The sequence below is a fragment of the Pleuronectes platessa genome, chromosome 20 (assembly GCF_947347685.1).
Source record: "Pleuronectes platessa chromosome 20, fPlePla1.1, whole genome shotgun sequence".
In the NCBI taxonomy this organism is placed as follows: domain Eukaryota; kingdom Metazoa; phylum Chordata; class Actinopteri; order Pleuronectiformes; family Pleuronectidae; genus Pleuronectes; species Pleuronectes platessa.
Window position 1 is genome coordinate 15,353,652 of NC_070645.1, and position 24,203 is coordinate 15,377,854.

At 41.7% G+C, this 24,203-nt stretch overlaps 1 protein-coding gene across 2 annotated transcripts; it reads right to left on the minus strand.

Moving 5' to 3' along the window:
• Positions 1 to 419: 419 nt before the first annotated feature.
• On the minus strand, positions 420 to 23,458 carry dnajb6b (DnaJ heat shock protein family (Hsp40) member B6b). Of its 2 annotated transcripts, XM_053412242.1 has the most exons (10): positions 23,099 to 23,458; positions 15,682 to 15,804; positions 14,420 to 14,529; positions 12,701 to 12,775; positions 12,363 to 12,464; positions 8,194 to 8,328; positions 7,934 to 8,090; positions 7,776 to 7,846; positions 2,339 to 2,485; positions 420 to 1,398 (listed from the first exon to the last, which is right to left on the minus strand). In XM_053412242.1, the coding sequence occupies exons 2-10, from the start codon at positions 15,744 to 15,746 to the stop codon at positions 1,292 to 1,294; spliced, it is 969 nt and encodes a 322-aa protein (XP_053268217.1). In that variant the 5' UTR covers positions 15,747 to 15,804; positions 23,099 to 23,458; the 3' UTR covers positions 420 to 1,291. The 2 variants fall into 2 exon arrangements, with proteins under 2 accessions (XP_053268217.1, XP_053268218.1); XM_053412243.1 differs by lacking the exons at positions 2,339 to 2,485; positions 23,099 to 23,458 and having other exon boundaries at positions 422 to 1,398; positions 15,682 to 15,914.
• Between the last annotated feature and the right edge of the window lie 745 nt (positions 23,459 to 24,203).

The following is a 24,203-nucleotide window of genomic DNA, read 5'->3' on the forward strand; positions in this document are numbered from 1 at the left end:
TAAGAGCACCGCTCCTTCCAGAGCTCGGACCTTGTGACGGGGAAAATCCAGGGTATTTTGTTGCCGCCTCTGTTCAATTACCGCGGCTGCAGGAGAGCAGCTGGCGGGAGGCTCAGACAGTGTGTGGGGGGGGGGTAGCTGCAGCTCAGGTGACTTGGCAACGTCACAAAGAAGAAATTCGGTTGATTAAGACTTGGCGATGACGCTGGGTTGTTTTTGCATTTGTTCAAAGGCCTCGCTTGAGTTTAAATGATGTCAAATATGCTGCTGATGTTGAGGTTAGGAAGCAGTTTGATAAAAAGCTTCTCTAATCAACGTTTCTACATTCGATGAGACTTGCGATGCTTTTTCTGTTTCTCTGTTCGGTGGATGTAAAAGGTCACGACACAATGAGATACTCGGAACCACACACATTTTTTTTCTTTACGCGTTTATTTGTAAGAGTCCATAAAAAAATGAACATTTCTTTGACATTTCCACATTTCCACTCGCCAGTCGTGAGAACAAACCGTCAAGGACGAGTCAGACGAGGGAAACTGTCGCGTTCGTCTATGGAAACTTCTGACAAACACTTGAATCCAGGAAATTAGAAGCTGCTTCTCTCACCCTGTGGGAGTCGTGGTGTATTGTGGATAATAATACTGCCTACAGTGTTGATGGTCAGTTTTCATATATGACGCAGGAGAGTGCAGAATATGTTCGTCTCTTTCTGTTAAAAAAAAAAATGTTGACTCTTAAGTGCTTTCATTGAGTTCTATCCCCTCTCTATTCTCTCTATCGGAGGAAGGATTCACTGACCTTCATTTATTCTCACTTGCTTTACAGTGTTAGTTCAGTGATTCTCACGTTTATCACAAACAAGTAAAGTTCTGTGATCCTCCTTCCACCAGAACCCGTTCAAATGCAAACAAGCGCTCTGACACAAACACACGCTGCCAAAACGTGGAGAAGTCCAAACGTAGGAGATTAATTAGGGATCTGACCGCTCACTGTACATCCACAGCCCCCCCCCCCCCCCCCCCCACCCCACAATAAATACAGCAGAATGCAAAAGCTTAACTACAAAAAATAAAAGCACCTTGGACAAAACAAAACATGGACGTGAGGTCTCTGCAGGCTGGAGCTCAGCTGATGAACGTGTACAGGAGCTATAATCTGCACTGCAGCTGACGGACAAGAGAAGAGACGGCACAGTGGGGATGTCGGGCCTCGGATAGGTAGCGCAGATGAAATAATGCCATGTGTGTGTGTGTCTGTGTGTGTGTGTGTGTGTGCGTGTCTGTGTATGCGTTTAAAAAAAAGAGCCGAGTCCACCGAATCGTGGGAAGAGTCGAGGAGCTCTTTTCTTTTTGGACTCTTCCTTTAGCCACAGTTTCTTCCTCTTGGAGTCCATGTGTCCTACAAAATAAAAAAGAGTCATCATTAAACATCTCAATCGTTTACCACCACTTTGTAACAAGTCGGAATTTGTCAAGGGTTTATAAACTGTAACTGAAGATTTATCTGGGTATACGAGTATCACTTAATCACTATTAATCTCTTAAAAATAGTTTAGAGTATACTCGTCTCTATATATATTACCTAGCTTAAATCTTGAACGCAGTTAAACCCATGAAACATTTAGTTAATTCATTAAAACCCTGTGGTGTGAGTGCAGCCAGAGGGTCAGAGGTCAAGCAGATCAATGGAGGAGTCTCCTCAATGCATTCGACAGATAAACACAGTTGTCTGTAAAGCAAATCATTCATTAACTATTAATGCATGTATGAGTCACGGCTTGTGAGAACAGTCGCAGGAGGAACTCGTTCTAATTCTTCTCACTTTTAAAAGGCTTCTAGCTGTAGTTAGGAAACTCTCTCTCTCTCTCTCTCTCTCTCTCTCTCTCTCTCTCTCCCTCTCTCTCTCAACTCTCAGTTTGTGTCATTATCTCAGAAACAGAGTTGGGGCCTTTGTTTGCGTCGCAGCAGGAGCCGAGCTGAAGTTAAAGGTTCCCTCCTCAACGAAAGAAGCTGCTGTAATGAAACGTTCAGCGGCTGCGTGCTGCATGTAATGGCTCGGCTTTTGTGCGTGACTTCCTGACCCTGTGAGGGGGAAAACAGAGGGCGACCTTTGACCCCCGGTCGTTACGAGGATGTAGAACAGAGGCGCCTAATGAACACCTCTGTCCTCCGTGTTTACACCTGCCAGTCAGGCACGCCGCTCGTCCTCGCCGTGCTTTGTGTGGCCGTCAGACACAAAAGCAGACAATTAGCTGTGCTTGTTAAGACTCGGGGTCTTTAAAGGGGAGCTCAGTGTGCCGGTGATTAATCAGCCGGGCGCGGTGGGACAGTGGGCGGACCTCTCGTTAGGCACTGCAGGCCGTGGTCCTCCTCTTCCTCTGCGGGGGTTTGGGTGGAGTTCCTCAGGTAGCGCGGGTGCAGGCCGAGGCCAGGAAGTGCGTTCTGTCTGCGGCGAGGACCCTCTTCCTCCTCTTCGGCTGCCATGTCTGTGGGTGTGAGCACAGCAGAGCAGAGCGGGAATGAATCACTGCTAAACCCTGTTCTCTTGCTGTCTGGATGCGTCGCCTGAGGTGTTCAAACCAACATTAAACCTTATTTTCAGTTTTTTTTATCCTCCCCCATGCAGCTCCTATGAATTCCAGCCCTCTGACGTGAGATGTGCGGCGCAGGGAAAGAGCTGAAAGGAAAACATATTACCTCTCGGTGCCCTTGGCAGTGTGAACACAATCAGACATGAGGGGGGGGGGAAGCAGATACACACATCTGGTGCATCAAGTTGAGCACAAGTGTAAAAAGGTATATTGATGTGACCAACAGGAAACAACAAAGATGATATAAAAGCAAGAAGTTCATAGAGTCCCCGAGGCGCCGCGGCAGAAACCTTCCCTTCCTCTCCTAACGCCAGACATTTATTTCATTCATATTTCATCCGCCCGACTTTATTGTGATTAGTCATGTAAATAAAATGAGATTTGGTTATTCTTTTCTCTGGGTAATTTACATTTATATTGAATTAGCGGCAGGCAGGGGCGTAGAGGGTGGTGGTGGGGGGAGGGTGGTTGGGGGGGCTTATTATGCTGCGAGATTACAGGCAGATCTCATGGCCATTGTGTTGTGTAATTAAGGCAGAGAGGAGGAGAAGAAAAGAGGCCAGATGCTCACTGTGCCGAACCCGGTCCCATTTAGAGGAGGGTCTGCAGCAGCGGGTTTTTTTTCAAAATCCCCGGGAACGGAGCGTGATGGCCTCAGATGCATCGGGGGGGGGCATTAGGGCCGCGGCAGCTTAGTGTGACGTGTACCTGTGGCTGCGTGTGCCATCGAAACACAAACACACAATCGCTTTAATCACTGACGTAAAACTGACACTCCACAGCTCACGCTCCTCTTTCGATTCAGTCGGGACGAGCTTAGGGGTTTTCGAGGAAAGACAAAGACGTCCCCGGATTCCAATTCTCTCTGAACGGGCATCTTATTACTGTAGGTCGTCCATTTTGACCTGAGTCCAATTTCTTTGTCTCTGGAGTCTCTTAAGGTCAAAATGGTCCCGAGTTTTTCTCGCTGAAAACACTCAATTTAAATGTGATTTGTGTGTATTTTAGGGCCCAGACTTGGATTTCGTACATTTCAAATTACCTTTTTAAATCGAACGCCGCTTTAAAGACACAGAGGTGACCCTGCAGAGAGAGAGAGAGAGAGAGAGAGAGAGAGAGAGAGCGAGAGAGAGAGGCGGACTCCCAGTGGATCAGCAGAAACAGGACAATTGGTGCTTTTGCTCTCGTGGCTGCAGCTGCTCCTGCATGTGTCTGGTGATCTCAGGTGAAGTCAGACCGGCTGGATTGAGCCAAAAAGGCGACTTCAAGGTTGCACACTTTGTTTCATTTGACTCCAGATGACCAATCCGTTGCGTATATTACCTGGGTGATAAGAATCCCATGAAGTTGCAATAATCCATCATCAGTTAATTAATTCCGACAAAAACAATATCAAAGAGCAGCGATGATATTGAGATCTTCTTCTGCTCATCACTGCAGCAGCGGCCCTTTTATTTTCTGGATCAAGGACTTAATTTGAAAAAGCAGAGTGAACACTGTCGAGCTCCTGGACGCTTTCATTTGCAGCTATTGTCTCCAGAGTGCCTGTCACTCGTCTCCGGGCTAAACAATGCTGCGTGCGTCTGTGCAGGCTGTTTGCTCCCCACTGTCTAGACTGCAACACTAGAGCGTGTGCACAGACACAAACACACGGGTTGACCCTGTGAACACACACAGGCAGAACACGTGTGACGGACGGAGTCGGCCTCGGCAGGACGGGCTCCCAGTGGACGTTTCAAATGAATCAGTGTTCAGGACGAGGCTTCGTGAAAACCATCGATCAGATTACTTTCTGCAGTAAACCTCGAGTCGCCTGTCGTCGTGCTGATGTGACTTTAAAGCCGAGCACAGAGAGATACCCTCTCAGCCGAGGAGAAACCCGGCGGCTTATCTCTGCCATCGTTCATAAAGTGAGAGGCCGAGCTGAGGCTTCACGACGAGGTGGAGGAGGGATGGAGCAGTGGATGAGACCGGATGTCGCTCCCTGCAGACAGGAAGTCATATTCCACAACGTGGGGGGGGAGGCTCTGGGACAGGAAATCACAGTATTATGTGTCATGTTGGAGTTGATGGATGCTGTTTTTGTTGAGAGGAAACTCCTGCGTGGAAACAAGGAGCCGGTCTTATCAAATTGTAAATAACAAAAAGTGTGCTGACATATAAACATTGACGCAATTCTCACATGTTGCTTCATTGATTCTTCAGCTGCCGTTTTTTCGATTCCTGGGGAACAAGGTGTTTTGTATACGAACAGTGTCATCTAGTGGCCACACGAGGGTACAACATCAAATCTAAAATTTCTGACAAAAAAAAATGTTTTATCTGAAAATGATGTTTTATCCGATTGTTGTATTTTTCTTGAACTTCTTATTTTACCTAATTTCTTAAACTTTGTGGTTTTTTGAAGAAGTTGTTCCCTACAGGGTTTATTAAAAATCTCAATTATGACTTTTTTTTGCTTCTCTTTAACAAAATGCTATTCTATATATATATATATATATATATATATATATATATATATATATTTCTTAAAATAGAAAGGTATAATTTGAATGAATCTTTTGTCTGATGTAAATCACGGATAAACAGCGAAATACCGATTACAGACTAAAGAGATTCTCGGATGAAGAGTGCCTTACAAATACAATTTATTATTATTATTATTATTTTTAAAGTAGAGGAAAAAAGACGCTCCTGAACTCACCTGAGATTTCTCTGGTTTTTACGTTTTCTTCAGTATCAAAGTGATGCAGTGATATTAACCTGCACATCTACTGACACATTATTAACAGAAACTGCAAATAGCTAGATCGGCGGTTCAAGTTTGTTAAAATATAAAGGTCACAGAGCCAGAAACGGCTATGACGAGGAAAAAAGACCAAAAGAACCAAGTGATTCAATGACATTAGTCTGTAGACACATGGACACATTGTTATACGGAGCTGCAAACTGGTTTGGAGCCAGTTTACTTAAATATGAAGTCACAGATCCAGAAACCCTGTTCTGGGACAGATACATATGTTGGTCCTGCAGAGGGCGCCATGCACCATAAATATAAACCCCGTCTCTCGTTCAGCTGCTTGTTTTCCATCATTGTCTAATGTTGAAGATTGACTCATGATTGTTTACAACTACCAGGAAGTTAAATATAAATAAACACATGGACTTTATATATAGATTTTATCACTATATATGAATGTTTTCTGTAATAATCCATATCTACATCTATCCCTAATCCGCTGTGCGCTTCTTACGCTCGAACACAGGATGCGTAAATCTAAATAGTGCCTGGCGCAAAGCTGCGTTGTCACCTAGAACCACCGCTCAAACCAGAGCTGGTGAAAAGAACTCGAAAGGACGAAACAAACATACTTGGCTTCCACTACTGCTGGAGCCAATCAACATGTTCATATTTCTGGTATTTTACACAGATGTCACACTTCAGCCCAGAGTCCACAGGCTGCTTCAGGCTGCTCTCTCTCCTCCTCCCCAGTTCCTCCCTCTCCTGTCTCACAAAAGATATGCACTGGGTCTTGTGTAAATAAACCAGCCCCGAGCACATTCCTCCACAAAGACACACACACACAGACACACACACTCCTCTTCTGTCAGTGCACAGTGACCTCTGAGCCAACTGCAATTATTCGCACTACAACAGTCGAGGTTTGAGTGAGAGAGGATTGTCTTCCGTTCGAGTGCTGACAAACCCACTCTGAGTCATTTAAAGCCCCAAGCGAGAACAATTTTTGCGTAATTTTCGATTTTCCCAGCAAATATGAAAGATAATTTAGAGTCACCGGTTTGCCTCGGTGTCTCTGCAGAGCTCAGGTTCTGTTGGGCACATGTAAGAGTTGCATTATCAGTATTTATAAAAAACCATGAACATGTGCCTACGGGAGGGGCAGAGAGATAAAATGAAGAAAGAGAAGGAAGGGTGGATGAATCATGGAGGAGGGTGTTGCTCCACGCTCACCTGATCTGTAGAGGTAAAGCATACCTACCACACGGAGGAGAAATAAAACACACCTTGGGGTTTGCGGTGGAAAAAAGATTTCTTCATATCTTTTCCGTCATTTTTTTCCCCAGCACTTTACCACTGTGCTGTGTTATCAGTGACATTAGTAGGTTAAAAATGATGCACACGGTGAGTTGTATGACGGGTGAGTGTACACAACAAGCAGCCACTGTGGTTTCCTTTATTGAGTGAAGCAGGTTGAAAGTGTGATCAGGCACATGTGCACACACACACACACACACACACAAACACACACACACACAAAAACCTCATATTTCCAGTTAGAATGAGACGATGCAAAGTCACTCAGGCAGAAGGAAAACACCACACAGACACCAGGTGACTGCAGAAGCATTTTCACAACATCACACTCAACTTTATTGACGAAAATCGGAATAAATCTTTATTTATTTTTTCCTGTTTTCTTTCAACAAAGGGCAAAAAGTTGTTCCCTGTGTCTCCGGTGACAGTATTAAAGTGAAAGTGCACGTTCTGCTGACAGAGTTACAGTGAAACTACGCAGCAGCCTCCTGGAATCAGCAATCATGCAAAAAAAAAAACTCTCATATGCAAACAGATTAATTTATTAATAATGTGTCATTCATGTTACACACACATGGTCATGGTAAAAAGTGAACAGGTTAGCAAGGTGAGGTTCAAGTTAAAGATAATTTGGGGCCGAGGGGTAAAGCTTTTATCGTTGACTTGTGAAACTGGTCAAGTGAGAAGAGCAGGAATGATGTGGGAGTCCATGTGTACGTCTCCTGATACCAAAAGTAATATCCACCTCAACAGGGGCAAAAAAATATTATATCTATATCGAGCACATACACAGCTTTGTGCATGTGGCGGAGGTAAAAGTACAATTCAATTATTGTAGGAAACAAAAAACACAAAATCGCAGTAAAGATGGTCCCCCCCCCCGTGATGATGGAACAAATACAAACACTGAACATGTCTCGTGCCTCCGCCTGCAGCTAAAGCCGGAATGAGAAAACTGTTCTTGCAGGAATGAGACGCAGGAAGCGAGAGCGAGGAGAGACCGACCCATCGGTAGCAAACATCGTCACTCGGCCAGTTTTGTTTTTTTCCAGGTGTGAAAACAGAGTGTTGATCAAATCTGGTGGCGCGATATTTAACGGTTATCCAGTCTTAGGACCTGCTCCTTACCATTAACTGTAAGTGATTTTAACTGGCCATCTTCCTCCACCTCCACTCGCTCTTGGCCGTTCTCCACAATCCTGTGTCAAAACAATAACAAAAAAAAACATTTAGAGAGCAGAGATTCAGGCTGATGCAGATGCTGCCGAGTCAGAAATGTACTTTACCGTTTTGTTGTAATTCTTCTGCCGTTGATGAACTTTGTGGAGGTCGACACTGATTTGAAATTACCCATCCCTCCTCCTCCTCCTCCGCCGCCACCAAAGGACGAAGAAGAGAAAGAGGTGACGCCTCCTCCACCCATTCCTCCAAACGAGCTAAATCCTGTGTAAGAGCAAAAAAAACAGTATTAAAATATGAAAGCATCGTATATGAATGACACAGGCATCTTACTAAAGGTCAGAGATATTTGTCGGGATGGACTCACCTTGATCAAACGCTGGGAAGCCGTGCCCGAAAGCTGGGAAGCCTCCAAAAGCAAAGATCGGGCCGCCCATCCTGTTGTGACTTGCGCCTCCCTGGCGACCGCAATTTCCTCTGTAGAAATCAAAAGGGTCTTCGGCTGTAAAACACAATGGTAGATTATGAGTTGGTGATTTGTGCGTGAGAAACATTTTAATACCTCGAACACAGCATTGATGTATTATCACTTTAAAGATGTAACGTATGGTGAACTTATTAGCTCTGTGTGTAAATTGCGTGTTAACACAGAGAGCAGAGGCAGAGCAACCTATTTATGTTCTTCATTTGGACTGTTTGATGAGTTTAAGTCCAATATTATCTCTCTGTAGCTTCTATTTGTCTATTTTTAGTCTCCCCCCGGCTCCTCAGGGAAACATCGGTCTCTTTTAGCTGCTGAATGTTCCTCTCTGTTTACCAGCAAGTCGCTAAGTCCATCCGTCGGCTGTGGGGTGCCGAGCAGGCAGTGAACCATGTGTAGGTTTTAAAGCTTTTTGCTGGAAATAGCTGCTGCGACCAAAGCAAGGCCTGTGAGAGTGAACAGATGTAGTGAAGAGGCAGCACAGGAAACCTAAACAATGAGCTGACTGACACTTAAACACTTCAAGACCTGAGAAGAGTTTGGGGGAAGAGTAACTCTCAACATGTGACCACTTTCTCATTTAACAGTTTTTTAATCCACTGTTGAAATAATATGGATTATAGCAGCTTTAAGGCTGATTCTAGTTTCCAAAAGATTTAAAGCAATACTTTGTCTTTTACTGAGCAACAGCGCCCCCTGCAGCCACACGTGGTGATTGATTCTGTTGGGCTCCGTGTCCAAACGATTAATGGGTATTCATGTAGAGAAAAAACAAAGCCCATCAATGTGAAGACTGTGTGGACCCACTCACTGAACTGAAACACAACTAAAGGCTGGATATTACCCATAATTCCTGGCTTTTTTTAACCACAAGACCTGTTGTAACAAATCCACCGAAATCTGTTTAGAATTATTCATATTCTAAAAGTGTCCTCACTGAATATTGGAGATAAATTGAGCTTTTGAATAAACTTCTTAGTCTTTTTAAATGATCTAAAGCAAGAACAGTCACTCAAAGCTGATACTTTAAGGTAGAAGTCATTGCATCGAGTTCCAGTACCTGAAACAAAACCCCTGTAATGGACATCAAGGCACTGGTTTGTAATTTCTTCAACAATCGTAACTTTAAACTGTCTAAGTGCCCATCACTAATTCTCCTCCTAAAGCCTAAAGACATGCTACTAATTGCGTGCTGCCAATCTGGGTCAGCCCAGCAGGCTACGACTGGATCACTGGCACCATTCGCTGAAAGAAGACTCTCCCCTCAACCTTGAACGTACAGAGCTTTCTCAGACAGAAAGCTTAAAATAAAAGTATCCCCTGACCACTGCTTTAACTGCATTACTGTCCATTTACCTAGAAGACGTTAGACAAGCCAGTGGAGCTCTTAAGAAGCTGCCTGTGTGAGACGGCAGACATCGGAGTAAGGAAGAGGATTGAAAGCACTGAAAATTCTAAATTTTGCTTCCATTCCATCTCTGTTCAGTAAGAGGTGGTTTAGAAGATGAGCTGAGCTGTTCTCAGTGGGAGAGCACAGCCCTCTATGGCTTGTGTACTCTGACATAACTTTTAAAGACCTGTCAAGCATAAAGATTGAGATTAATTCAGAGAAGAATGTGCCACGCCTGCACAGCACCGCAGAGTGTGTATCGGCTCAGGGCAAATTAAAATGACAGTAGCTTTTCAGGATGTTTTCGAAAGATGAGGGAAACATTAATGACTTCATAACTACAACTAAATTGAATAGGCTCTTTCTCGCCTCGTGTCCCATCGTTGTCAAATGTTTTTGTATCATCCTGTTGACAAACAAACCAAACAACAGGTTAATAGAGAAGCTGCCCAGAGAGACATGGTGGAAATATTTAGTCAATTTTCACAGTACGTGTGCGACCCGATAGCTGAATGGTCTGGGCGTTTACCAAATGGTTATTCATGCCCCAAGCAATAGGACTCCAAGCTGGTCAGATAAGCCCCCCCCCCCCCACACACAAACACATTTCCTATCTCTCTTCTTCACTATCTTGTGAAAAGGCACAAAGACAAAACAGTGCCTTCAAATGTATAAAAGTTGATCTGCTGATATGTACTTCTTCAAAAGTTCATTTGAGATAGTGTGGGCTGTACTTGGCAGACGGCTGGGTGCTCCTCATCGTGTGAATCTGTATTTGTCTCAACCCCTACCCCCCCCACCCCCAGTCTGCTGGATGCGCTCGGTGGCTGAGTGACAGATCCACAAGACCAGCTGCTACTCGCTGTGACGAGCTGCAGGACACGCGGGACTGGAAACTGGACACAGCTGAATCCTGCCATTTCAACGAACGTCCCCAAAAAACAATATGGTTCTTTAAGGGGAAAAAAAATACTTAAACATACACTTGAGATAAACTTGTTGAAGATGGATGTTCTGCCAGAGTCATAAGTGAACATAATCAAGGTTTTCGCTCAGTCAAAATAGATCTTGAACTTTACTCTCCTGTGCGACAGCGCAGACAGCTTTATGGTTTGGCTTTTTATAAACAGTCTCTGTTTACCGAGATGAGTAAACAGCAACAGCTGCCACTTTCACTTTATCTTATCCATGGAAATAAGAACAGTAGTGCATGTCGTTATCTACACTTTATAAAAACTTAGAACGGCTGGGATGAGGACGACTGTGTTCTTTACAAGTTCTTATTTGTAAGCAGCTCTAATAATTCATAATATTAGTTTTTCCAGGATTTGTTTTGCATGGATATTGTTTGGGAGCTAAAATCATATCATGTTTTAGGCACACAGAGCACACGGCACACACACTTGGCATTATTACATCTGCTTTTGTTTTAATACGGAAGCTATTTTTGAAAGCATTCCAGTTGAGTGATGTAGACGTTCATATCCATCCACTGGCTGTGTCTGAGCTCCATATTTAGAGCTACGCGGGGTGAAATACACAGGCCTTCCAATCAGCCCCCTGTTGAACCCAGACAACCAACGGCAGGCACTAAAACTCCTGTTGCTCTTGAATCCTTAATTCAACGATCCACATTTCTGACACAATCAGCTGTTGCATGACAAGACGATGACATTACAACTAATGAGACGCCACTGGTCAAGAGCAGAACCAACGTTTCTCTTTACGATTTCGCCCTTTGTGCATTTGTTTGTTTGATTTTACACAAGATTACGCAAAATCTGGAGAACATTGTTAAACGAAAAAAAACAATAAGTTTTGGCTCTCATCCAAACAAAGTTGCAGCTGCAGGACTTTTTCTTTATCACTTTCTTTAACGTTGTGAGATTTTTATTACACTTTGGAGGAAAATCAGGCTTGTTAAGGGTCGGAAATCTATGCATGTGTAATTTGGTGCAGCTTAACTGAAATAACAGGACCTGTTGAGCTCTACTGAGCGTCAGTCTAGACATGTATTTAATCTTCGACTTGTCATTTATCTATTGTAACCAGATGGCACCTTTCAACGACTGAAAAAACATTCTGTATTCATGCTGCTGCTTTTGAACTGATTGTAAGGGAGATGTCAAATAAGAGCCTTTTTAAAAAGCAGGAGTAAATTAAGAGTTTAAATCCTGGTAATGAGATGATGATACATAATGAAGTTGACATTAGTTGACATCCAGCAGAGATACTTCAGCGTGTGACATTTAATGGCAGATAACCCCCTGCGGGGAGCAGTACTTAGTGTATTGGATTTGGACATGCACTTTGCAGCACTGTGAGAGATTAGCACCAGGATTTACAGAAGGTTTTCTAGGTACCGATGCTCCATCTTTCAAATTTCCACAGAGCAGGAGCTGCTAGCTTCGTGTTAGAAGTCAAAATAACTATACCAGAGTATATACATACATAAAACTGAGGTGAACAGGATGTACTACTCTCTTTGTCTCTCTTGAGCCTTCCCAGGCCATCCATGTATATCTTTGACCAGATAAAATGATCAAGTTAATAATAGCCATTGCATACTCCACACTCTTAGGACACTATTTAGTCCCTCGCTCCTCCTGCTCTGTGAAAAACAAGAAATCTCACCAGTGCCTCAGCAGAAATGAGACGGACTTACCAAACAAATCTGCAAAAGGATCTCTGCCACCAAAGAATTCCCTGAAAACGTCCTCAGGATTACGGAATGTGAAGCTGCCACCGTCATAGTGATTGTAATGGCCTTCGGAAAACAAAAAACAACAACAGAGCTCATGAACAAGGGATTAAAAGGCAGGATTACACACACTGCTATCATTATAGGTTATTAAAATATCAATACAAAACCAGGCGGTGCCACATATTAATGAATTAATGATCATATGTGGCCATGTGGTCCTTATTAGAATTACCAACTGAAATCAAACATGTGCCACCAACATAAATATTTATAATTTACTTTAAAAGTCATCTCCTTACCTCCTCCTCCTCCTCCTCCTCCTCCTGCTGAAAGGCCGTCTTTGCCGTATCTGTCATAAATACTCCTCTTACTTTCTGTGGAGGGAAGAGAAGGACTGATGCGATTGAAAGACACAAATACACACAATAAAATTCCTCTTCTGTTGTCTCATCTACCTTATTTATTTGTCTTCACCCAGCCAATAAAGTGTCACGCAACATTTCCATTTCCCTCAGACTCATTTCAACACATCAGCATTTCTACATTTCATTCAAAAGAGGCATCTTAATATAGTTCATTTAATTTACCAGCTCAGCTCGGTGCCGTGACCATTTCAAATTGGCCAAAGCTGCTGTTGAGCAGTAAACTATCAGCAGCAACTAAAGACACATCTACACACTAAACTGATAATCGTCTCAGGCATCAGGTGACAAACAGAGGGTGACATTGAGTAGTTTAAAAGCTGAAACTGCCTGCATCTTGTGACCGAGTGTGCGGTGCTTAGCGACGACGGACAAAATGTGACAAGCTTCTGCTCTGTTCTCAAACATTTACGACTATATTTACACGGTTATTATCACCCACTCAAGATACAAATAATCGTTTTTCTTGTTTTCATTTTTTACAAGATGGTTTAGTACCAACATAAATGTGTCTTTTTCCACTGAATACTGAAACCTGGCCTGCTCTGGTAAATGGCTTTAAATGCCTGAGGGATGAGTCCTGAAGGTGACTCAGTAAAAGATCGTTGCTAACCCGGCTGTAACCTAAAACCCATAGCTTAACTATTGGACGAAGGCCAGTTTGTTCCATGAAGTCTAGCCTAGTGGTTAATTTAATGAGTTTTAAAAAAGGAACCGAAACATGAAGGACCAATCAGGTTTTCAGAAGACACGTACAAACATACATACAATGTTTGGAGAGTTACTGTTGACTGCAGGCCAAGACTTAATTTGCCATGTCAAAACTGTGTTAAAATTTTCCACATTACATCCATCAAATACATCTTCTTTCTTATTCAGCAGCTTGCCTTTATTCTGTGAGCTTTTCAAACCACACAATGCTGCTGTTCAGCCACAAAAAGACACAACCATCAGCACCTGACCAATCACAGACTGAACTACAATATCACAAACAGAAAGTAAAACTAAACTCACCTTACCAGATGTATAAAAAGAAGGAGAGGTTCACATTCCATCATAAACATTCCTGACACTGAGCAGTCTAAATACACACAGTACCTGCAGTTTGAGACAGGCTGTGTGGTACTTAACAGAGATCAGTAAAATGTTACATGCTTCTTTTTCAAACCTACATTTAAAAACCAGACATTATGCTCATCCCCTCCAGATACAGAAATGTACCTGTTTGTTTATTAATCTAATTCAATATCAATTTACAACTTATCAGCAGGACTGAGTTACTGAACCTTAAATATTGTTTTGTTACCAATCAAAAATTGTTCTTCATATAAAATACTAGTGCTGGGCAATATATTAAAACATAATAATAATAATAGCAATAAAAAGTTAAATATACATAAATTCTATGCAAACGCTTTGTGCTAAAAGAAGGGCTTACTATGAACAGTAAGTCTTGAACAAGTATAACAAACTGTTCTAGGATCAACTTCCATATCTGAGGTGTCAAACACAATATGTGTCTTTTTGAAAAAGATTAGTTCAAATAGAGCTCGAACTGTCACTTCAGTACAAGCAGTAAAAAAAAGAAGATCTTACCATCTGAGAGCACTTCATACGCCTCTGACAGCTCTTTGAATTTTCTCTCTGCTTCCTCCTTGTAGTCTGGGTTCTTGTCTGGATGCCACTTCAATGCCAATTTTCTGTAACTGGAGCAGAAATACAGTACTGCATAAGTACAAGCGGATATAAAACATACAGCCAAATTAATTGTGTATCCTATACAGATATAGCAATGACAAACAAGTCTTAGTTCAAATGATAGATAGATGCAAAGACACAGACACAGTGTTCTTTCTTCCCACCCAAGCTGAAATAACAAAGACAGTCTGAACTCTATTGACGTACAATGTGGGCCTTGCTCAGCAGCTTACGCTGCATCAGCTGTTTCTGAGCCCAGCAGCAGCCCCAGCAGCAGAAACACAGATGCTGTGGACGCGACCCACGACTGAAAGTCAAAGTGCCAGCGAAAAAAAGGCTTCACAATCCAGAGATTGAGGGTTATGGATCTACGGTGAATAGCCTTTGTAGTCCATGTCTGTGTTGTAATCTGTGACTGTATCCAAATCCTGGTCACTGGTCAACCTGACAGACTGAGCTGAACAATGCTGCATTGTATAACATTTAAGTTTATGTGGTCTTTATAGCCTGTATTCCAAAGTAAGAGCAACAGCACACTCTATATTTGCCTGTAATCTGAATAATCATCACTGATCTCAGTATTAAAACTTGCTCACCTGACTGTAACCTACAACCTATAGCTTTTATTAAATCAATAAACAAAAGAAAGAGTTAACAGCCATGCTAGCAGCACTGTGAGCCTGTGCTTAGGAGCAATGGTGCCTAGAGCTAAATGCTAACATTGGGATGCGAACGTGGCCATAAATGATTCAAGATGATTGAGGCAAATAGCGATAATGATATTTGAGAGTTGAAAATAAAAATATTGCCTAAATATTTATATTTAAATAGACACCTTCATTTATTTGTCAAAGCAAAAGGTGTCAGAGGGAAATCTGTGAGGAAATGGAATTAACTGGAACTGGCCTGTTTCGTGGTTTGACTGTGAGTGGCGGGTGAGCGTAGAGGGAAGGTATTTGACAGCATCAAGGTTACAGGAACAAGAGTGGAAACTTTCTTCATTGCTCTCTCTGCTCTTGCTCTCGCTCTCTCTCTCACCCTGTGTGTCAGTTTATACAGCCGGAGGTGGTTATAATTAACCTATTACACCACTCTGAGTGGGCATGTTCAACAACACCGGGGGGGGGAAATTGGGGCAGAAAACACTCAGGGGCACTTACGCTTTTTTGATTTCGTCTTGCGTTGCATTTCTCTGGACTCCTAACATGTCGTAGTATTCCGCCATGGCTCTGTCTTTGTGCGTTTGTGACTGCTCTCTCGTGTGAAGATTCACAAAGTCGCCTCTGTGGAGAGAAAGTTGAGTTCTGTTAAGACATGTTAGCCTGAGGAGATAACGCCCAACAAACTTCCACTGAGCGTAGCCATGTGTGACGGGCACGATATCTTCTCTCCACAGCAGAGGGCTAAATTTGTTAAGGGGAGGGAGGGGGCCGTGGCATTAAACAGGGTGGCAATACTCAACAATGTAATCAACTGCACTGAAATAGAGATAGATGCAGGGGGGAGGATAGCTAAGCTAATACAAGCCCAGTAAAATTACATAATAAGTAGGTGATCATCCCTTAGCCTAAAGCTGAATGAGAGAAAATGTGAATCCTGTTTCTCTTTTCAATTCCAGATATCACTATAAAAGATCACAAAGTATTTTTTTTTGATGATGCAATGCTCAAGTTATGAAGCCCAGACTCTTGAAAACAAGACAGAACAAGTCTTATGAAATGGAAATATCAGAAGTTATTCAAGATGTCGAGCTTTCGAACCAGTTAAGGTTAAAATATCTCCCGAACACTGCTCCTAGCCGACTTGATTTATAGTAAAAACAGCTGCCAACATATTGAATCTAGATCTAGTGACAGGTACATATAAATATCCTACAAATAAAAGCGTTGTTGGATTTGGACGAGTTTTAAACCCCAAAATATCTTCTTTGTAGCCCGCGTGTCTTTCTCATAAACCTAATCAAACCTGATCAACACAGAAACAGATCCCAGTTTTTATAGCCAACTATTTTATGTTTAAGAAATTTGACGTTTTTGTGGATCTGTTTGATAAATTACAAAAGACTTTTATAACTAAATCTGCCTGTGTTTTAATTGTAAATAGCATATTCAGGTGTGTGAGAAAGGAAAACTGGACAAGCAGTAACAACGGTAACTGAGGAGGTTTGGGGCTTAGAGAACAATCAACAGAAACCATTAATCGAACCTACTTTAATGTTAAAACAAAATTTAACCCGTTTTACATTACTACATCAACATACACTTATACATCTGTGGCAGATCATGGTCAATAAGAAGCTAAATTGGATCTCCTGTACAAAAAAATAAAAGCCAATAATATACAAGACATAATCGATCTCAGCTTTCATTTAATAACTGATTTTACAGTTTAACCAAGTGTGTTTTAACTTATTTCACCAGGTCCTGACAGTTTGTTTGTACAACTCAACACATATTTTTCTATCGTTGACAGTCAAAATAATACATAAGACTGCAACTGGCCGCGTAAAACAATGACGAAATGTCAAGCAAACCTAGAGGCGAGGGTTAAGAGGGACCTGAGCTATTACACAAAATTGATAAACAAACCAGTGAAGACTACTTACACTGGGAGTCCACTGTGTCCTGTTTGTTTGCTATTTTTAACCTGTGGCCTTTTCAGTTAGATTGTGTTTGTGTTGTGAGCATGTGGGGGGCTGGGGGTGTTGCAAGAGACTCCTGGTTGGGACCGGGCAGTGACCTCGTGACAGTCTTCCCCTTCAACACTTCATGGTCCACCACGCCCTCATTTTGTGTTCAATTTCGCTGATTCTAAAAACTAGTGACTAGAGTCTCTCTCTTTCTCTCTCTCTTTATGTGCAGTTGTTCCTCTTATAAACCACAACCTAAATATAGAGAGATGTTACCCACAAAGTTATCATTGTCCTCTGGGACTTTCTGAAAACCAAGTCCAATATCTTGACTCATCATATTAAATATACCTTCTTTTATCCCCCTCATATCAGCCTTTATTAACCGCAGCAGTCGGGATTAGACAGACACCTGAGCCTGCTGGAGATGTGGTGACTCCTGGTTCTGTGCAGTGTGTGTATATGTATCCATGCATGTACTGTACAGATTTATGCCTTGTGGCAGCGTTTCACAGCTAACCCCCGATCTGATGTATTTCTGTTCCGCTCTGCGTGAACCAGTCCACAGAGTGAGAAGCAGATGTGGGTCAGTCAATCCCATGATGCCTCGCTGAACCAGAGGTGACGGCTATAGTTGTTGTCAGCTCACAAAACTAAGCAATTGTGATTGTTTCTATTTCCCTAAAATTAGCACGGTTAAAAGTCAATTGAAAGACAAAGCTAATTAGAGCACAGCCAGAGAGAAACGGTTTTTATCATTATTTTGATCAATTGATTTTTGCTTTGCAGCAATCCCTGACCAGTCTTTAGCTAAATTACTTCATTCATTTTTTAAGCAAATTGACGATGGGAACATCTGTTCCCACAAGCTTCAGTACATTTAGTGGTTTTCCCAGATCTATTTTTAAGAGGAAGTTACAGTAATTACTCATTTTTTACTGTCATGGTTTGTTGTTATTAATGAGCTATCTGGTTAGAATCTTCTGGGGGGTTTTAGTCCCATATGATGGAAATCAAAATTGTTGGACAAATTAAGCTATTTCACTGTTTTACCTTCATTGACTGTACATAAAGATGGATGACATGACAGCTCCTCAAAAGTGAAGCCAAATCCCCTGTTGGCTGGCTGTAGGATAGGTAATTAACTCCATCTCCTTCATGTATCTGGGTTATTTTAGTGTTATTTTTCTACAACTGGAAGAAATTAACATGTCGACCATCTACATCTTCACTACTATCAAAAAATTTATTGATTAATTGAGAAATAATCAGATAATTTTAAACCATTACTCACAGAAGTAGAATATTTAGGCTTTCTCATGAGTAAAGTTTTTTTTTTTGGCTTGAAACTGAGCACCAGTTAGGAGCAGTATGTGAGCAGTGTGTCGAGCGGTGGTGTTGAGGCAACAGCTGATTCACAGAGCAATTCTCTGAATGTACTAGTCGACCTTTACTCTGACCCTGGCGTAAGACACAAGCTCTCAACTAATGAATCTCGACCGCGTGTACTGTATGAGCAGCCAAGATGAAACCTCTCTTCGGATCACATGGTTTTATTCTCCGGTCAGTGATGAGGTGAAGTCCTCACTGATGAGCTCCTGCTCCAGTGTTTCACAGGAGTCAGCTGAGGGGCCATGGATTTTAAGTAAAGGATCAGACCCAAGCACCTCACCCTGGTGACAAGTGAACTGAGCATGAATCTCTGTGTTGATACCTCAGGGCGTTTTTAGGAGAGGAAACATCTTCCAGCTGGCTTTGGAACAAATGAGTCCCAGGAACCCGATATGACCATTCAAAAATCAATGGATAGATAAATCAGGGATCATTCAAAGATTTCAAAAGGAGTTTGCCGAGGGGAAAGATTATGAGTGATTGGAAAGATAGTGAGTTCAGAGGGTCTACACATGGCTTGTAAACAGAAGTCAACAAACAGTAAAGGTAATACCCGGAGCTCAGGATTTTTTTCAAGAGTTAAATCTACAAAGGATTTTAGAGAAAAAACTTCCAGACAAATTGAGCAGTAGGAGATTACAACAACATCTGGTCTTTGGCTGTGCTGTAATGATGTGACAAATGAGATTTCCCTTGAAGTTGTAATATTGTTTAACAGTGAATAAAGAGATAAAAAGTGAAAGATGCTTAGTTATTTCCATGTAGTAACTACTGTAGCTATATTTATATGGACTAACATTTTTAAGGTTTTTGGTGGAACAGTTATGTATTTGTTAAATTTTTGTCATAATATATGAAATAATTAATAATAATTCAGTTGAATTCCATTACAATGCATCAGTAGAGTCAAAGCTTTGTGAACAGGTTAGAACAAGTTTTGAAAACACATTAGACAAAAAGATTTGTCATAAAATGAAAAGGACAAAAGAAAAATAAGGTCAGAAAATAAATAAATATAAACATAAACGATATACATATACACACATATATACACAGTGATATATTTATGAAAAGTTGATATTGGCTAAACAACATCAGCCTGTTGAATTATTTGCCTTTAGTTGAAGTTGAGAATTTAGTTCACACTCAAGAAAAGAAAAAATGTCTTTACCGACACCACATATATTACACACAATACTATATAAATTATAATAATTAGTATTATCTCATTAAAGAAAATATTTGATCGTAATGCAGATGCCTTTTAAAGCTGCTTCCGTCACACGGCGCAGGACCACACCCACTTATCACGCATTACAGTCGTAACCATCAAGTGTAGACCACACGGTGAAAATGTTATGTAAATTGAATTAAAGTTATAAAAGAAAGGTTACCTCATTTTGACGTTAGTTGGCGCTATCACTATCTTTACATACAGCCTTATACATCTGTTCAGGTCAAAAACACTCTTGCTTCTCTTCAGATCACAGAAAGCCTTCACCTTTGAAATAGTCACATCACTGACACTGACTTTATATAAAGCCTCGGTGGAGGTAAATAGTAAACAAATACAAAATAGTTCAACAGCGCCCCCTAAAAACGCAACAATTCTGTCTGGTGTAACAGAATTTCATGAAACTCGGTTCACACATGTATCAAGACCCGACGGGAAGAAAGTCGGCCATTTTGGATTTAGGGTCCATTTGGCAATTTTACGCTAGAGGTGTGAAACTTCACTAGCATCTCGATTCGATTATGATTCAGCAGTCAGCGATTTGATTCACAACGATGAATCTCCATGTATCACATCCACAATTTTCTGTATTACTGCACAGGGCTGCTTTTTCATCAATTAATAAAATCAGTCAGACAAACATGAACTCTGTCCTTATTTAGAAAGTGCTAGGTGAGTATTTTATGGCTGATAGATACTGGTACTCCGGCCCTAATAAACCTGGATGTCAGATAAGACTCAGTTTCAGGAGGAGCTCATTGTAATAGGACACAGATCCGGACCAGAGGCCAGAATGTGACTGGAATTTTCCTAACAATGATATTGAAATGACACACTTACTGTGCACAATATCAAGTTCATTTCATTGGCACATATACATGCATCTGCCATGTAAAAGCTGTAACAATTTCCATCTGCACACAACTCCCAAGTTAATTACCTGGGGAGCAGCTCTCCGTTTATCTGTTGATTTAAATCTCTGATTAGACTTCAGTATTTCTCTTTTTGACATCAAAGCACTCCTGCAAAAACCAACGTGCAACTGTCCAAGATTACAAATTAGCTTTGTTTTAGACCCTTGTCTGGTTACAAACTGAAAACTGAGTGCACAGTTGTGTGTCAATGTCAAAGGACATGGAAACACCACCACAATTCTGACACTGACAAGACAAGAGCACCGGGCAAAACAGCTAGAGCAGCAAGAAACCAACGGCTAACACAAATCACAGCTGACAGAGCATAGACACCGATGACAGCTACACACAACACAATAATAAGACAGCACCTTAAGTCAAAGATTTCATAGCAACAAGTGTTTGTTCTTTAAACACAGCGGAGTGTGAACATGTGAGGCAGCTCATCCTCTTTCTACTAAAGAAGATCCCATTTACTGTAAACAGAAGTAAGCTTTTTCTACTTGGACAAGGAAACCATTCACAAATAAAAGTGTGTGAGATATAATCCAGGAAGAATAACATGTTTAAACTATGGTATTGTACATGCAAATGAACTCTTTCAGAAGTCTGCACAAGATCCGGCCAAAATAAAGAGATGTGTTGACTTACAGGAACAGAATTTATAGAGCAGATTATAGCAAAGAAACAATCATGTCTATAATGACAGCATACAAGAGTTTAAAAAGCACAGAATTCATCAGAAACAAATAGAAACTAAAGATGTATATGTGAAGGAGGGTTTTTTACTGGCCCAATCTCAATAATAAAACATGAAACCAAAGTCGCTTCTGTCATTGCTCAGATAAGCTCAAATAAACTAGGAAGCTTTTACTTTCCTTATTACAAAGGCTATCAAGCTGTAAATGTATAGTTTATAATGTTGAATCTACAATAGTTTTTCAACAAACTACTACCTCAGAAAATAACACTTCCAATAACAATATAAGTGCTGGTCTCATTACACTCACTTTATAAGCCTGGCGGGTTACCGCAAGTAAAGTCTGAATAATTTATTTATAAAAGTTGCCAAACCAGTTACTCGCAAAAGATAAGAGAGAAAATGAATATGTGTTTGTACTTTCTTACTCTTGTATGATACACAACACTGGTTGGACAGGAAATGCTGACCTGTTGGTATTTCCTGCAGTAAATACAGTTTAGATAAATTACTTGATTGAAGAGAATAATGATCAGCTTTTAAAAGGATCGACTATGGCCTCACATAAGTAACATTTACTTTTCTCTTTCCAAAGTTCACATCATAACCATAGACTGTATATAAAGATGGACGATGTGACAGCTCCCCAAAAGTACAGCCAAAGCATCTCCACCGCTCCCTGGGGGGGGTCACAAACTCTGCATCCTCCATGTTAGCGGATGGGACATAAACCAAACTAAAAAGTAATAGAAAGCTTGCTAAAAGATGTTTTTTTATGTCATTTGAGGTAGATCCTATCACATGTGTTCATGTTAAATCGGAAAAGTTAAATCGCGATAATATATTATCTATTCTCGTCTATCGATTTGTCGGACAGCCCTAGCTGAGACAGACTCGTGATTGGTCGAGCTCAAATATCGGTGGGACCCTCGATATTATCACTTCATCCCAAAATCGCAGATGCGCAAACTAGCTCCAGGCAGCATTCATACCTGGGATATTTTGGGTATCAACAGGAAGTGGAGGCACGCCGTCCACCTTTATATACAACCTATGATCATAACGTTAAAATGTCGCTTTTATTAGTTGCTACTCTGCCGCCAGTATAACGATGACACCGGTAAATATTGAATTTCGTGGTGTGCTGAACTTCCGGTCATCTGTATCCAATGGCAACGGCGCGAGGAGACGATAGCTTCCTCTTTAACAACAGAACGTTCAGCTTTAACTTCAGGAAACTTCCAGAAACATTCAAGTGATTCACCAACGACACATTACGAAGATGTTAATACAAATAGAATAACTACATTTTCCCTCGCTATTCATTTTTAGCCACCAGAGGCTCGGTTAATATTCCTTTTCTCTCCTTGGAGTATTTTAAGCTAGCACGTATGCTAGCTGTAGCTGCTGGAGCCACAATGAAAAGCTCCGCTCGCTGTTTATAGCGTTTTTAAGCTAGCTTAACGCTCCCGGCTAATTCACGCCAACTCAGCTGACACGCGCGTCGCCGTTGAAAAGGTAACGACGATGATTTGTTTCTGGTTCGTTTACGACCCGGCAGCGAGCGGAGGAGAGACAACGACACCACAGCATCCACACATGTGCCGGAGGAAGGCGATGCGACCGGGGGAAGCGAGTCGAGCTAAATTGAGACAAGCGATCAGATTAAAGGCAGCTTCAGACGGTGGCTCGGCTCGTCTCGGCTCACCTGTGTGTGGGGGGGGGGGTGTCCGCTCCGGGCGTCTATCCTCTGGCTCCTGTCTGTCCTGTCCCTCCTGTCCTGTCCCTTCTGTCTCCTGGGTCCTCTGGTCTCTGTCCTCTAGGTCTCAGTGCGGAAACTGAGCGTGATCTGCGGGTACTGCTGCTGCTGCTGCCGCCTTCAGGGACTGTAGGACGCCGGAGAACTGCCACATCAGCTGGGGACCCCCCATATGCACGCGTGCTTGGTTTGGACTAAAGGGTTTGATAGAAGTTCGTTTGTTCCAGACCCGGTGGAAGATGGAAGTGCCATAAAAAGACCTAAGCGCACTATGTACATCTGATCCTCGTGACCTGCTGCCTGTGTGAGTTACAGCCCACAGACGACATGTCTCCGCCTCCTCTCACTGTTTAGAAATGAAACCACCACATGTGGAGAAGAAGGGATTAATGAAAGGAGAAAAGTTTTATAACTTAAACTTTTAAGTTTTATATTCTTATCAAATTGTAGACTATTGTGAATTTATACCCATTTGCATTTAAACGGCTGAATTTATTTATATACATTTATATATGTTATTCTCGTTCTTTTTGTACATACCTACCTATATACTAGTGTACAATGGTTTGTATGTTTAGTTCAACATCTCCCTATACAAATACACAAGTAGAGTATTTACTTATGTCAGTATCCTCGTGCAATCATCCCGCAGAGAACTCTCCCTCATTCATCCGCTGTAACAAGTGTATTTCCCTGATGTGGGATAAATAAAGTTTGATCTTGTCTTATCCGCAAACATGGAGTGGGCGGGGTTTATGATCTATAAACCACCAGGGGGTTGTTTCGAAAGATGCTGTATAAATATATTTATTATTATTTTCTAATCAATGATAATTGTTGTGCACCAATCAATACACCAAAGTGAATTCCATTTAATAATCTTCTCGACGTTAAACCTGCCTGTTATCCAGAGTCTGAGTTAAATTTTTTACAAGAGGTCCTTGAAGATCCCATGTCTCACAGAAAGAAACAGAAAGACACCGAGAGACACAGAGAAACTTAGAGACACTGAGAGACAGAGAGAGACTCAGATAGAAACACTGAGAGACACAGA